We start from the raw sequence: 16579 nt of genomic DNA, 5'->3' as shown, positions 1-16579 counted from the left end.
GGAAAAAAAAAAGAAAATTATAGTTTCCTGCTTGCAGCCACTAGAGGTGGGCTGATGGCAGCTTCCTGCACCTGAGGGGTGAAGGCACATCAGTGAAGAAAGTATCCTTCTGCAAAACTGATTTGATCATCTCTTAAATTCAATTTTTGTAGTACATAAGACAGATAAAAAGTAGGGCTTTGTGATGGAATTTATCATACTTAAATCAACACATTCTAACAGCGATGGATTCCTCTTAACAGGCATAATAAACCTGTTTCACACGAAACAGTGATCAGCAGAAAATATTGAATCTGGGGCAACGCGCCAGTTCTGACATTGCCATAATGCCCCAAAATTGTGTTTCAATTTCTAATTTCCACTGGGTTTCCTATGTTTACATTTTTTAAGATAACATATCCAGTTCTGTTTCTGCCAGATTGCTGTTGAACACTGCATTTGTGTATGGCGGCAGCTGAAGTGCTTAAAATCAAATGATAGATTTTAATACTCTTACAGATGCTTATCTAGAATTTTCTTTAGAAGAATGCAGAAACACCAGGTAAATAATCTCTCAATCTCAGACTACAGCAAGAATAAGAACAGGTGTGCAAGTCCATCTACCTGCTAATGGATGACACCTGTCTGCTCTAGGTACAAAGTTCCTGTCTAATCCTTACTTACACCTTCCAGGCTAAGTAAAAAAAAATCCGGCAAGGACATGGCAACAATATCTGTTATCAGTGGCCTTTAGAAATGCGTAAGTGCACAAGGTGATATAGAAAACGTCTACATATATTTTATCAGCCAGGCATAATCAACGTGAGTCACACATTTCACAGCTGCTCTTACTAACAAAGTTGTAGCAATGCACTGACAGCACAGTGCCGTGCCATGACTGACCAGAAGGACTGCACACATTCACACAACCAAAGGCAGGTAGCACCTTCTCCACAGAATTAACACATCCAGATTATAGATGTGGGGCTGCCACAGAGCACCTGGTTAGGACTTCTGCCATAACCCATGCTCTGACAGCATTGCGAAATTAACACTGGCTAATGATAGCTATAATAAATAAATTAATATTCACCTACCCTTGCAGGCATACAGAGCTTATATGAGGGTTTACCTAACTTTGAGTCTCTTGTTTTTCACACAGAGGCCTGGGGCACACTGGCACTCTGTGTAGCACAGCACAACACTGAGGTGCCTCAGGATGAGACCCAATAGAACCAGCCCCACAGGAACACACTCAAATGTTCTTTGTCTGTGTTTTCTCTGCAGCTACTAAACAGCAGCCAAAGGAAAAAACTGAGGACAGAAACCCTCAAAAGCCAGCCTACCTCTGTGCTCATTTACAACACCCTGCAACCTTCAGCAAGGAAGATAGCTGCATTTTTCTGTTAAAAATGAGTCGTACCTGCAAGTCTTCCTGGGAGAAGCATATGACACACAGGAGGTGATTGCCTGTTCTATTCTGTGCTGGCGCAGCCTCACCTTGAATATGGTGTGCAGTTTTGGGAGCCACAATACAACAAAGATAGAAAGCTCTTAAGACAGTCTCCAAAGAGGGCCACAAAGATGGTGAAAGGCCTAGAGGGGAAGCCATATGAGGAGCAGCTGAAATCACTTGGCTCATTCAGCCTGGTAAATAGGAGACTGAGGGGAGATCTCACAGCAGTCTAACAGCTGGAATCTAACAGCTTCCTCTCCTTCTGGTGACCAGTGACAGGACCAGAGCAAACACATGAAGCTGTGTCAAAGGAGCTGTAGGTTAGATGTTAGAAAAAGGTTTTTCAATCACAGGGCAGCTGGGAACTGGAACAGATTCCCCAGGAAAGTGGTCACAGTACCAAGATTGGCAGAGTTAAAAAAAGAATGTAAACAATGATCTCAGGCACATGGTGGGATTGTTGGGGCAGTCCTATGCAGCCCCAGGAGATGAACTTCAATGATCCTTGTGAATCCCTTCAAATCCAGGATATTCTATTATTCTATGGTATAAAAACACGTAATAGCTTACAGTTTGAAAGAATGAAATTATTAGAAATTTTGTTCTTTCTCTCGGGGAGTTGCCAATGACACACCTTTCTCTTCCACAAGGAAGAAATACTAAGCTATACCTTGACAATAGTAGATTATGGCCCCTTGTTCCCCCTTTGTTGGTACTGTGTCATTGTACATGTGACAAATACAAGACTGACAGTTCAACAGCTGTGGTCCCTGTGCTCTAAGAATAGGCTGATCCTCAACTTTACAACCACTGCATTTTGAAGGCATTTATGATGAAAAACAATCATAATACAGTATCTTAAAGATAGCATAATTTCCTGGCTGTTAAGTTCATTGCATTTAACTGTATTTGATGTGGTTTGAATTAGTACAGTTTCTAAGGAGTTTGCTGTACAAAGCAAGCTTAAAAAAAAGTGTTCATTAGAGCACTGTAGAATATAATAACTCACTGTGAAATAGAAGTTAAAGAAAACTCCTCAGATAAAACTTGAATATGGTCTTGCTCAAAGCCAGACAAACAGTATTTTTTATGAAAACTGACTCCAAGTATACATACAGCCTAAGCACCCAAACTGCTTGGAGCAACAGCTGCAATTGTGAGAACAGATACTGATACTGTCTGATAACAGCTAATGGAATACTTTGCAGTACAGTGGATCCTCAGAGAGTTCCCAGAAGTACAGTCAGCACTTGAGCACCCTCATCACAATATCAAAACTGACACAGAACCCTTCCCAGAGCAAAATCACAAAAGTGAGAAACTTGAAACTTGGTTCATTTTATGTGGTTGCAATCTCCCTGAAGCTGAGTCTCCTGGCTGCAAGTTACATTGATACAGATAAGAATTTTGTTAGAGTCCAAGTTTGCCACTATTAATGAAGAAGGAAAAAAAGACATAGGTCAAATTTGAAGTTTAGTAACTGTACTACACTCTGGAAGTTATAGGAAGATGGAGGTAATGAGGGAATATGGCTGGTTTTTCACCCATTAGCCTTAATTAGATCAACAACTACTGCAGTATCAGCAACATGAGCATTGGTCCTTACAGACTGGTCTGTTTTTCCTTAGTGGGAATCACTGCAATGCAGTGATAAGAATGGCCACTGCCAGCAGTACACATTTTACTTGATGCAAAACAAATGTACTATGTGCAAATACTTGACTCAAAGCCCCAGTACTCTATTTTGGTTATTCTTACATTATTACCATAACTGCAAAACATTTAAAGGTACATCAATCTAAGATGTGCCAGACTGTTCTTAATTAGCAACAGGCTGTTACATATTATTAAATAGAATTTTACCTTACTTGGCTGGAATCCATTGTAAATAATCCATAGAGGAAAACAAAGAGCCCAACCAGGGCAGCAGGAATAAGCATTCCAGTATACCATCCCAGCCAGGCAAAATACAGTCCAATTTTTTCACCAAAGTATCGCCTACATGAAAAGGAAACACATATATTGTTTAAAACTAAATTTTCTGATGACTTCTCTCTATCTCTACTTTCACAGTAGCAGAATAATTCTAACAAGGAACTATCATTACAAGTTTCTGGTAAAATTATCACTTTGCCAAACAGTTTTTTTTCAGGCTAGCATAATATTTTAGTGACACTAACTGCAGATTTATGAGAACAAGATAGCTGCAGTGCCTCTGTAATTGTGATGTTCTTGCAATGACTAAGTAGATGGACAAGGAGCAACATTATTAAACATAGGATAGACAGACAAATGCATGTACACAGATAGAAAAAATCTGGAAAGGGATAAGGTAAGTTAGTATGACTTAAGTATTCAATTTAAAATCATTTATGATAGATAATCATACATAGATAATATCACATATTTCCAACTATATTAGTGAAAACAATGCTCTGAAAACACAAGCTGAAGACAACTTCAATTCTTCAAAACTTGGGTATCAATTGCCAGAACAGATGAAATAGCAGTGATCAGAAAGTCAATCAAGGATGAAACAGCATAAAATTGCCCCATGGCACATGCTTAGCTCCACCAATAACAAGTTATGACTCAGATCAGGAATAAAAACTTACAGCAAGGAAAATGAATTACTGGTATGCAATGTCAGAGGGGGAAACTGTGAAACCCAAACATCATCATTATTTAACTTAAATTATATGTATTTCTCTATTTTACATTTGGTAACCTATGACACTAAGTCTAATACGTAAAATAAGAGTTATTTAAATCCACATGGAAAAGTTAAAATTCGGTTGCATTTTAAGTCCTCTGCATCTGGTAACTCTGACTGTCCATGTGGGTAGGAGTCCGCTTTCAAAGGTGCTCTCACAAGGGGCAAGTGTCTCTGATCAGCAGACCACATTATGGGTTTGTATTTTAAGTTTCACACTGCACATCTTGAGCAGTTGGAACTACATGTTCTTTTAAGAAGACTCATTTGAAATTAACCTACAAAAGACCATCCAAAATAAGCAACTTCAAGAACTCCAGCCTTACCTAATAATAGGGAATATATAAATGTTATAGGAAAGCACAAGGAATTTATGAATATAGTTAGCACACTGTTGCCAGGCTTTTTGTACCAGAGAAAATCTTCAAAGTACTCATACCTGATTAAATCAAGAGGTTGGTATTTGTACCACATTCCCCACCGTGCCCAGCGCTCATACAAGAGGTGTCTGTGATTCTGTGCTCCGTGTGTTTTGATGGGATGCCTGCTTTTGTGGCTTCCCTGCAAAAAAACCACAAAGACATGTAAGTACATTACTAGGCACTATGGAAAATGTATACGTTTCTTAGGTATTTCTGATTATAATTTTAATAGAAATGTTCCTTATATTTAATAAATAGGTCTCTTATTCTGGGCACATCTGGAACATGTCATCAGGAGCTAAGAAAGGCAAGTCTGACATAAGAGGCAGGGTTACATACACTTCTGAAATGGTCAGTTTCTCTAATAATTAATGACTGAAACATATTAATACAACTTTAAAGAAGTACTCAGCTCTGTTTTTATTTCGCTAATAGATCCTACTTGTATGCTTTACCTATTTAAATATTTCAAGAAATGCTTGTGGTATATTTTTATTTCTTCTATAAAATTTTTTAACATTTCTAGTATGTCTGCTTTCTTCTCCCAGACATTTTTTATCACTTTCTTTCACTACTGTTGAAGGTATAGAAAAGTATATTCTTTCTGTGGTACATACTTTCTAAGATGAAGGAAACAGAATTGGCATTATTTTGAAGCTACATAGGACTCTCAAGGCATTAAAAGCAAAACAGAGTCAGTCTGATCCAAAAGGTGTCCTTCCAGGCCGTGTCTGACATTTGTAGACCACCTAACAGACTAAAAGAACAGCCTCATGCTTGGCAGTCAAAAGGTACCACACACATCTGCTAGAATCATCTTGAGCAGAATGTCTTGCATTTGTAATTTTGATCCAATTCTGAAGCAGGACATATACCTTACTTGAACTTTTTCCCCAAAAACTTCCATCACTCAGCAGTGGAAAAGTAAATATTTCATCAGCTGTTGACTGCAAGTGAGCCAAGTAATTCTCTTGTGAGGAGAGCAGAGTTCTCCAGCACCCAACTCAGTTAGTGATCAGGTAGATTCTTGACCCTGTCAGATGCAGGTAACTAAGCAATTTAGATTTCATCAGGTATTTGAAATCTTGAGCACTCCTCAAAGTTCAAAGAACATCATCAACTTGTTGCAATCTGCTGACCCTCTGACTTAAGAATGAGTTACAACCAAAGCTAAACACAGCAAAAAGTCCAAGTCTACTCCTTTCTCTTTAGTGTCAGGACAGCAGCATACCAAAGATGCCAACACTGAGTGCGACCTTTGCAGAATTTAGGAACACCCAGGAAGAGCACATCAACTTATTCTCACAGCAGGCTGGATAAATAACTGCAAAGTATTACCCAGAATTACATGTTTTAATTTTTTTTCCTGATTCTTTCTGCACTGTTATACATAAAAGAGTAAACTCAGCATTCCCACTGGGATTGAATTTTCACTCTTATTTGTTCATGTGGAAAAGGAAAAAAAATAAATTGAGTGTTCCACCAGTAGTCCTTAGCATCAGACAAGGGGCAATTAAGGTAAGAGTGGCTTTAAACTATGATTTCACTAATTTTAACTGAGATGTGGAAACAGTAGCTTATGCCATAACAAAGGAACACGTAAAATGGATATGACAGCACAGCTTTGATGCCAGAGAAAGCTTCACAGGTTTTTATGGTAGTAGAGCCAGCTTTTCCCTGAAGTCAGTAAAGCACAGCTGAAGCATTAACAATGATGTTACATTATTTATCTAAAATACTCCTTCTCTGACTTCCTAGTAATTAATTATTAAAGCTAAAGTATTTAATAATTTAAAAAATACTCCCAGCCATTTGTAAAGCCTTTGAAATATGAAACCAAGTCACAATATTCAGCTGAAACACCCAGAGTTCAGAGCTGCAACCGCCATGTTCCTGAGTGTGGAATTTGCAGACAACCCCAACAAGGGAAGAGATGTGAATCTTGACTCCATGTTTCAGAAGGCTTTATTATTTTATTAAAGATATTAAAAGAAAATTATATATTAAAACTATACTAAAGAAAGAGAGAGGAGACCTCAGAAGGTTACCAAGGCAGGAATGAATAATAAAATCTTGTGATTGCTCACAGCCTTAACAAAGCTGGTTGCTACTGGTCATCAAGTAAAAACAATTCACATGCTGGGTAAACAATTCTCCAAATCACATTCCAAAGTAGCAAAACATGGAGAAGCTGAAGCTTCCCAGCTTCTCAGGAGAAAAGATCCTAGCGAAAGGATTTTTGAGAAAATATGTCTGTGACACCTGAGAGCATTTCAAGGACTGAAACGTGTGATTTGCTTCTTCTTTTAAGCATAAGAGAGCTTTCTCAAAACCCTCTTAAGTCAAACACAGGTTTTTAGTTCATTTTGTGGGTTTCCAGTCTTCAGTAGAGTTTTGAACTAGAGGAAAAAGCACTGTCAAGTGTAGCAGTGTGGGGTTTAGATGGTGGTTGGTGCTACCTCTATCTCATTGCCCAGTGAGCATCTCCTGTGGCAGAGCTGCTTGGGGCGCATTCAGGCAAGGCAGCCAAGTCCACACCCCACACTCACCACAGCTGGCCCAGCCAAGAGAGGCAGGAGGGCCTTCTGTAGGGTCAGTTCCAGCAAGGTTCATTTTAGCACACCGAAGAGGAACCAGGGACAAAAGACCAATCAGGTTCTCTGCACAAGGCTATTAAGGGGGCGCCTATGGGGGTGCTGCCAAGGGAAGAAGGGGCTGGTCACAGGGGTAGCCCAGCCACTGAGGAAACAGGGAAAGGAGAAACCAGGGGAAGTTGGGACAAATGGGGATGGGAACTGGGATGGATCAGTGTTGTGCAAGACTCCATGGGGAGGTCCTTTCCCTCTGCCCAGGTGTAGAGAGACTCTATGGTAAGTCTCTCCAGGGGAGAGCCCTGGGGATTTCCCTGAGGGGGAAAGATCCTGAGAATTCACAACTCCTCTGGTTTTTTCTTACTATGAAGACTTCCCCAATGAACATCTGCAGACACTTCACAGGGAAACATGAGTAAAACAATAAAAACCAAATCCAGATCCTTCAACAGCCTGAATAGTCTTTTTGAGAACCATCTCTAAAGAACAGTCTCAGTGTGTATTAGAAATTACCCAGAAGTATTCTGAAAATAGTAAACAGGAAATAATTATGCAGTCTCCCTAACTGTGATCAAGTGGACAAGCTATTAGAAAAACAAATCCTTTTGTAGGTGGCAAGTAAAAATAATTTAATACAACTAATTGGAACAATTTGGAACAACTGATACTCTCCTTAAGAACTCAACAGGAAATGTAGAGTTCATAAAAACCAGAAAATAGTTATAATATCCTAGTCAAACCAGAAAATGTTCCAGGATGTTATTATAATATCCAAATCATCCAAAATTTGGAAAATTTTAAAAGCCAATATCAAAGTAAAAGCTATAAATAAAAAAAGCATCGAAAAATTACAATATGAAATGAAAAGTTTGCAGGACAGAATTAAAGTAGGATCCCAAACCACTAGTGGAAGCTTTAATCTAAATATGAAACTAAAAATCAAATTAACCAGGTTACCTCATGTGGTGGAAATGCTGCTTCATATGTGCCATTATTTAGTAACCTATTAATACCTAAAAAAAAAACAAAAAAGCTTTAGCTCTGATATAAATTTTTCATAGACATTTTTCAAGTCACATTTGGAGAATGTAACTTAGTGTTAAATGATAAGAATGCTGCAGAAGATGACAATCAATAACCCCACCAACTACTTCAGCAGGTACTGCTGGTGCTTTCAGATTTCTGGCTCCGTCAAACTAAAGAGCAACTTGCCAAAGCACCAAAGCCTGAAAACTTTCCCTCAGGGCTGAGTGCTTGTACCAAATTGATTGTGAGAAAATAGTTACATTCACACTGTATTCCTCAGGGCATATAATTCAGATTTTATGGGTGACCAGATGATCTGATAGAGTGGTATGGATAGACAATCCTTGAGGCAGTGAAACTCCTGCAGGGTTAAAAGCTATTAGGTATCTATTTAGCTACCAGCTAAACCCTGGTATTTTTAAATATAAGCCAGCTGAAAATTTCATATCAGAGCAGTGCTTTGTACCAGACTGACTACTGCATTTTGGATCAGTTCCTAGAGTCTTCCTAAGCCCAGATTTGTTGTACTAGCACAGCACATTACAAAACTTGAAAAAAATAAATAACCATTGATAGGTACAAAAAAAAGTTTCAATAGCCTTTAAGAGCAAATCTGTAGCCAAAAGTTTCCCCAAGAAACAGGTACATATGGTGGAACACAGATTGGTCTCTTAAAATATACAAATTATACTAAACTAATCTTATAATGAAATTTCCCATCATCAACTTCAAAGGTGCTAGGTATGAACATTTATTCTACCTGTTTTTCTTACTACCATTTTTGTTCAGAAACTCAAGAAAGAGTTTTCTGTAACTGGAATCACCCAAGCCTCTGCATATTAAATCTTTAATTGAATTCCTGCAGAAAATATAGAAAATCATGCATACATTCCCTGGTCATTGAAAATGAAAATGGGTAGTTTGACTTCTGTATTATGAGTGTTGATATAAAGCAAATTCAGTCTTAGATCAGCTGTCTCTGAGCTACACAGACATCTTAAATAAATCAAGTGTGGCACACATTGATTCTACTGGACTGAAACTGATGGACAATAGCTGAATACTAAGATCAGTCCTTGAAAACATTTTCAGCTTTCTGAGGTAGATGTAACCCTTACTGTGGCTCTCAATAATGTAAAATTACAATAATATCTCCATTTTGTTTTAATGAATGAGTAATTAAGTGAAAAATATTGCAAATTTTCACTGAAATATTTAGGTACAAAATGATGGGACATTGTTTCAATTCTGTTACTGTGTGAAAGGAAAGATTTCAAGAATAGGAAAAAAATTAATTGAGTTTATTCAAATGGTATTTTTCCAGACAATTAAAGATGAACAATTTTATAGCTTTGGGTTAGGTAAAAAATGTAGCATACTCACCCATTTTGGATTTTCCATCTTCATACTTAGTTCTCTGTAGCACATGATGCACAATTCTACTTCTTGTGGAATTGCTGAAGAAGCTGTCTTTGTTGTTTATCGTAAAACTATTAAAATAATGAATGTCTTAACATTCATAACAATGCACACACGTTGAAACATAGCTGTTCAAGTGTTTTTGTTTGGTTTTTTTTTTTTTACAATGATTTAGTGGAGGTTCACATTCCTTAAACATAAGGTTATACATTGTTACAGCAGGTCCAATGAAGTTATCCTTATCACAAATTAAACCAAAAATATCCTACTATCTAGTTAATTTCTGTTCTGGATATAATTAATTAAATAAAGATCTTCAGTAACAGTGGTAGCCTTAAATTCAAATTACTTATGAGTTGACAGTTGTCTGTGCACTGGAACCACCAAAATTACTATTAAAAGAAAACCAAATCCACACACTGGAGACTTGCAAAGCAACTCCACAACCATTTTCCCTTAGAGGATCCCAGGATGGAGCCAAGTAAAGCAGCCTTGGCCAGATGGCTCCATTCTGGATGCGGGAAATCTGATATGCAGGGGCTTCTTCCTGCTCAGCTGTGCCAAAAGTTGCTACTACAATTCATTACATCAGCTGAGCTGATTGAGAAAAAAACACCAGAACCAGGGGATTGATCCAGTGCAGTACGGTAAATTACTGGGAAAAAAAAAATTGAGTCTATAATGAAATTACTCTGTTTTTCTGGGGTAAAGTCAGTTCACTACCATTTAGGTTCTTTACTGAGTGGAAAAATCCTGTTTATCCTAATTCACACTTCTATTTTAAATTAACTTTTATCTTCTAAAACAGTTATCACAAAATAACTTTAAAATTAAGAAACAAAATTTTAAAACCTAACTTTTTAGGTACTGAAAAAAATTTATGTCACATTTTAAATATAGCATTATCAACATGCTGATTTGAACACATAGTTTCACTGTATATATATTTGTATTTTCAGAGGCAATAGATCTTTTTAAATGCAGATCTGGTAAGAAAGAAAAAGAAAATTATCACTGGTCTTAGCTTGCTTCTGGTGTTCCAAATCTCAACTGGTTTTTGCCTACATAAAGTAAATAATAAGCACAGAAAACTTGAGCAAGTATTTGCATTTTGTAATGTAAGGGAACAAAAAACCAAACATCTTCTAAACTAAAATGGAAACATTCATCTTTCCATCAAATTTCAGATGATGTTACTGAGTGACCATCAAATAGCAAGTAGCAAAGAGCAGATTTTCACTTGAAGAGAATAAAATCAAATATGATACTTGGTACTGCCAGTGACCATCTGTCAGCAGCTCCCTCTCTGGCCCTTGCTCAGAAGTGAGGGACAGAAACCCTTGTGGTGCGCGGCGCTGCCTGCCCACCCCAGCACTCACTGGTGGATGCGCGCGCGGCTGAAGGGGGCTGTGTAGCAATCTGTCTCCTCCAGATCAGGCAGGGCCTCCTTATCCAGCTTCATGGGATTTCTGGGCAACCAGCTTTTCAGCTCTCTAATGTTCCTCTGCAAACTGAGACAAGAAGAAGTCAGATTCACACGCTCTCATTTCCTCGTCATTTCTATCACCAGCACTGCATATTTATTGACATCGTACTAGAAATGAAATTAAATGAAAGCAGGAAACTTCCACATTAAGTAAACAAAAGAAAAGAAAGAGTCAAAAAGCAAAATGAACAATATTCGTTTGCAATCCATCTTGAACACTTTACTTGAGTAAAACTCATCCTAAAATTAGTGAGCTTACGGCTCAAAATGGGACTGTGGTATTGAGTGCAGAAATTAATTTTCCAAAGTAGTTCATCTGGCAGAACTGTAGGTGCTTATGCTTTAGCCAAGAACATACCCAGCTGCACTGAACAAAGCAAGTTAAACTCCTCCCCACTCTCTTGCCTGGCAACGTGGACACTAAAATTAATAAATTTTTTAAGTATATTTGAGAGTGCTAAGGATCCGATTATGGTTTACCGATTGCAATAAAGTTTTCCCCTGCAAAATTTTCTTAAAAATCCAAGAGCTGATATTGCCTTATGAAATATACAACAGTATACCTAAATATCAAATAAAATAAAGGACATGTTACACTAAAATAGTTATGCAGTATTTAGACAAGAAAACTCCTAAATATGGCTTCCTCCAGATTCTTAAAAATGGATACTACAAAATACAAACAGAACATTAATGCTGTATCTTCAATTAAATTACATACTAGCAACATAAATGTTTTTTTTCTCTAACTGCACGTTGCCCAAATGATGTCTCAGGACATCATTCATACATGTGTAAATCCAGTCAAGTGCAGTTAATTTTTTAAGTGACTTGCTGACCTATATCTTTTCATATTCAATTGCAATGCAACATGGTTATTTAAGGAGTAGATCTCAAATTAAATGTGCTATATCATGACACAATAAGCACATCAGAGATTCAGAAAAAGCCTAAATTTGAGAAAAACATTCCCCAAATAGTATTTTTTTCGGTGGAATTCGGGTTCTACTCAATGAATATGTATGCATGATATATAAAGCATACATATTTTACATCCACAAGAAGTGTAAAGCTAAGCAACAAATTCTTTTCTTTGAGGTGAATACTTCATTGCCTGTGCTAAGAAGCAGCACAGCTACACATTTCATAATGCCCATAATAAAAAGTTACATTTCATAATGTTAATAGTATTTCATAATGTGAACGCACCTATTTTCATAATGTTCCTAGTATAGACTAATAAGTGATGATGTGGTAAATTGCTCTCATGCAACAAAGTAACCCTTATGAAAATGTACTTCTTATTATCAACAAAAACAGAAAACCCCTATTTCACACAGTATCAGATAGAAATTTCAGCCAAATGTAAGAGAAGGATTTTACAGTTACATTTAAAATTCTCAAAATTTTCTTCTTGCTATATATTGCAAGCTATTGGTGCACACTGTGTTGTAGCTGATACTGCACTTGAGGGACACCACTTGTGTTCAACACCAACCACTGTAAGCCAAAGAACATAATATGTTCATGATATTGGAACACAGAACACAGTACAGAGGCTGGTGGATTCCTTAAGTGTCTCCTTAATAATACCTTAGTGAGTTGATTATCTTTATTAGTTCCAGCAGAAGCTCTCTTAATACAGTTTATATAAACACAGTTTCCCCTTTATTCTCTTGAACCCTTTTTTCTGTTATACACTTGCTGACTTCTTAGTCGAAATCCAGAATTTTTTTTAATGAGGAAAATACACAGATGCATCAGGAAGAAAAACAATGCATCTAGTTTCAGATTTTTTCATTATGAAAATGCTTTAAAATTGGTTATGGGAGAAGTCTTGATCACTTCTCCCATAAAAAAATCTAAAAAAAAGTTGATAAATATAATGTTAAAAAAGACAGCTCTTGTTTAAAATTCATGACTGCTTCTTTTAACATGAAAAGCAGCATTGGAATAAATTAATGCTTGTGTCCCCATTACAGTTGCAGTTTCTCTTCTGAGAAAAAATGTAATGCCTTTAGTATTAGATAGCATAGGTAGATAGCATAGAATATTGCAACTGAGAAATGTATAAAGATGATACAAGAGAGCCATTTTTAGGTCATTTTACTGTTGAAGAAGAAACTGAGTTTTCATAGAGCTTGCCTTTAAACACAAAATTTTTGCCTAAATCATAGGACTAAGTATTAGCATTTTTACTCAGAGTGGCTTTCTAGGTTTAAAGCAGCAGTTTAAACAGATTCCTGACTTAATCTGTTCAATGTAGCCTATTTAGCTACAGTAAAAGCAGAGAGAACTGCTCTGGGGAAGGCAGTAGCTCAGGCAAGGAGATAAAAAATATCCCAGTGGAATGGTGCTGCAATGTTATGAGATACTGCTTCATGTATGCTTTTACCAAAACCACTCCAGCTGGTGCTACAGGAACACCTCAAACCAAGGAACAGCACTCTTGAAATGCATGCGCATTTCATTCTTAGCTATCCAATTTAATATTTTATGAAGACACTTGTAATTTCAGCTTTTCTCGACTCTCATTCTCAGTTTTACAGATCTGAGTTATTTGGTTGGTTAGTCTTTTTTTGCAGAAAAGCTCACCCAAAAATCCTTGCAGATTATGTTTACTCAACAGACTACAATGTAAAGGAACACAGTATATGGATAATTTTAGCATTATCTGATCAAACTCATGGAATGAGATACCAGAATTAAGCAGCTTCACCAATCACGTTAGGCAGCTTTGACAGCAACAATCACCGAGCAGTTTGCTTGATGTTTGTGTCTCTTGAGACTGGCCACAAGTGCCAGCTACATGCCACCAAGTTACCTGGGCTCAGTGTGTTTCCATGTAATAGGAAACACGTCAGTGTTGACAGATTCAACATACAGACACAATCATCACTAAAAAAAGAAAATTATCATACCTTTGTTTACTGGAATGATATCAACAATTTCACTTCAGTGTGAAGACTGAAACCCCAAAGATTTTAAGTCCTTTTGCAAAGCAAACTAACTGCAGGTCAGGCGCTGAACAAAGTCATTTTTGGTTCTCTATTTTTAGAAGTAATAAGTGATTTTAACATTTCAGTGGGTAGAGTGCAACTGCATATAAGACAACTATATTTTCATTTTCTTTTCCTTGATGCCATCCTTTACCAGCATAAAATCAGCAGGTCCAATGTGGCAATTACAAGACAGTCTTACTAGATTATTCAGTCTTCAATCTGAGAGCTCAGACAATTTTTGATACCAACCCTATTTATAGGTATATTTCTTTCTTTTGAGAAGAGCAAGGCTTTCCAAATATTGCTCATAATGAATATGACAGATTTATTTCTATAGTGTGATTCAATGGACAGAAAACAAGCTTCTTAGAATTAAATACAATGTTAAGGGCTTTTTAAAGGTGTGTAAATAAACAGACCACCTAGATACCACATAAAAGAAATTAAGTATTACATTTTTCTTGTCCTTTCATTAATGCACCTAATAATCTTTTGCAGATCTTTTAAAGAACATTTATAGATACATATCTACCTATCATATAACCGTGTCAATAAAGTTAAAGAAGTGTACAGGCTACAGCAGGTCTAATATACTAGAATTATACTAGAATACTTTGTAGTCTTAAATCATAGAAACTTTATAAGCTTAATATTTTGGTATACAAGAATTTTAATATACTTCTTCATGTAGCTCATATAAACTCTATTTAACATAGAAATTTTAACAAGAGATTAAATAAACTACAGGGAAGCAGTAATTTGAAAAGTTTGAAAAGTTGCAAGATGCAAGGTAACAATGACAGTTGTAGAAGTATGCATGTGATGTGTATGTCAGCAATTTTAGAGTCAGCTTTCAACTTTAAATATAGCTTCTTTCTATATTTTTGTTTCACACAATTCCTATTTGCACTGAATTTTATAAAGTGCCAGAAAATATACACATAAAAATATTTATACCCAAATTCTCACAAAGTAAATCACAAGTAAAAGCATTTATCTCAATACAAAATCAGTCTGGCATGGAAATTACTCATTACTCAATTCGCAGGTACTGTGCAATTTCAGTTGCATCTTTCAGACATTTGTCCTTCTAAATAAGGAAAACAAAATTTATGTAATATCCGGGACCCACCAGATGGATTATAGACAAAACAAGACAATTTTGAAGTAAAGCTTGTTGATTCTGCCTTTTATTGCAAGCATTTCACTTAGACTTTTCATAACGCATGCTAAAATGGAGCAAGCATGCGAACTGGGAAGAGGACAAAACGCAGTTGTAAATCTATGTTATAAATTGGTTTACTTCAACATATATTATCAGCTCATATGTTTAAAGTTTTCTCACTTTACCATTCAACATTCTGCTGTTGTTAGCTGATCGTCTTGGAAATTGTTATCATGAGACTCCCTAAATTGCTCCAGAGAAATGAGAGCGCTTTACCATCTAAAGTGACAATAGGAGAACCTAAAGTGATCTCAAGATCCATCCCAAGAAAACCTATGATGGGGAACTCTTTCAGGAGAATTCCCTCATGTGAAATACTGTCAGGTATCTTTTCTGCTGGGGATTAGGATTTACAAGACATAATTATGTCTGACTAAAGGGATAGGGAGTAACTACAGCTCAGTGTCCCCCATTCTCATTTCCTAGCACTCCCAGGCTCCTTTCCCCTGCCCCTACAGGCTCTTGTACCCTTCTTCTGGCTGACAAAAACACCACAAGTAGCATCAGCTAGCTAAAAGTGAGTTTTGCAAGTTACTCTCTCAGCTAGCAAACAAAAATTCAAAGCAGCCTTCACCATGCAGCATTAATTTGTTCCTGATCACGACGACAGGAGAAAAAGTATGTTTGCATATCTAAGGAAGTAGCTGACTGCCAGAATCTGAGGCACACACTCAAAAGCATCCTTCATGCTAAAGAGGTATGCCTTGGTGTCAGCAGATATAAGGGCAGAGGTAGATGCAGTATTAAATCCTTACTGCAAAGATAAGGTCTCTTTTTTGTTTGTTTCCCTAGCATAAACATTTTTACATTTCTAAAACGACAACTGGCAAAGCTTTAAAGAACTGCACCTTGTTGCAGATGAATATTTTAGCACTTTGAGCTGACATATTTTGAGTTTTCAGGAAAATAATCTAATTTTCCAAGTGTCACGGATAAATTTACAACTGCGAATGGGTTTTCTTTAGCAGGGTCACTATCTGACAAAATTAGAAGCTACACATCACCCACCAACCTGCCCATGGTTTTGCTCCTCCAGTCAGTGTAATAACATTTTTTCCTGAAAGAACAGCAAAAAATCAGCTGAGATTAATCAAGTAGGACATAGTTGAAAGGGACATACATGTTACAAAAGAATGTTATACATTTTAAAACATGCATTTTCATAGACAAAAACATGAAAAAACTTTAAAAAGGCAAGTGAAATAGAAGAAGTCATTACAATAACATAGTTTCACATTTTTCAAGTTTGTTCTAAAATAA

At 36.7% G+C, this 16579-nt stretch overlaps 1 protein-coding gene across 3 annotated transcripts in view; it reads right to left on the bottom strand.

The window, feature by feature from the left end:
• The window catches only part of ANO3 (anoctamin 3), a 111573-nt gene that overhangs the window by 30082 nt on the left and 64912 nt on the right, over positions 1–16579 (bottom strand). For all 3 annotated transcript variants that reach the window (XM_059473530.1, XM_059473532.1, XM_059473531.1), the window contains exons 7-12: positions 16332–16376; positions 10986–11117; positions 9571–9677; positions 8119–8174; positions 4588–4709; positions 3299–3433 (exon numbers count right to left, since the gene is read on the bottom strand). In XM_059473530.1, coding sequence (XP_059329513.1) covers positions 3299–3433; positions 4588–4709; positions 8119–8174; positions 9571–9677; positions 10986–11117; positions 16332–16376 — 597 coding nt within the window. The remainder of the gene's footprint in view (positions 1–3298; positions 3434–4587; positions 4710–8118; positions 8175–9570; positions 9678–10985; positions 11118–16331; positions 16377–16579) is intronic.

The sequence above is a fragment of the Ammospiza nelsoni genome, chromosome 6, assembly GCF_027579445.1.
Source record: "Ammospiza nelsoni isolate bAmmNel1 chromosome 6, bAmmNel1.pri, whole genome shotgun sequence".
In the NCBI taxonomy this organism is placed as follows: Eukaryota; Metazoa; Chordata; class Aves; order Passeriformes; family Passerellidae; genus Ammospiza; species Ammospiza nelsoni.
The sequence above is the reverse complement of the archived record's forward strand: the minus strand, read 5'-3'. Positions and strand labels throughout refer to the sequence as shown.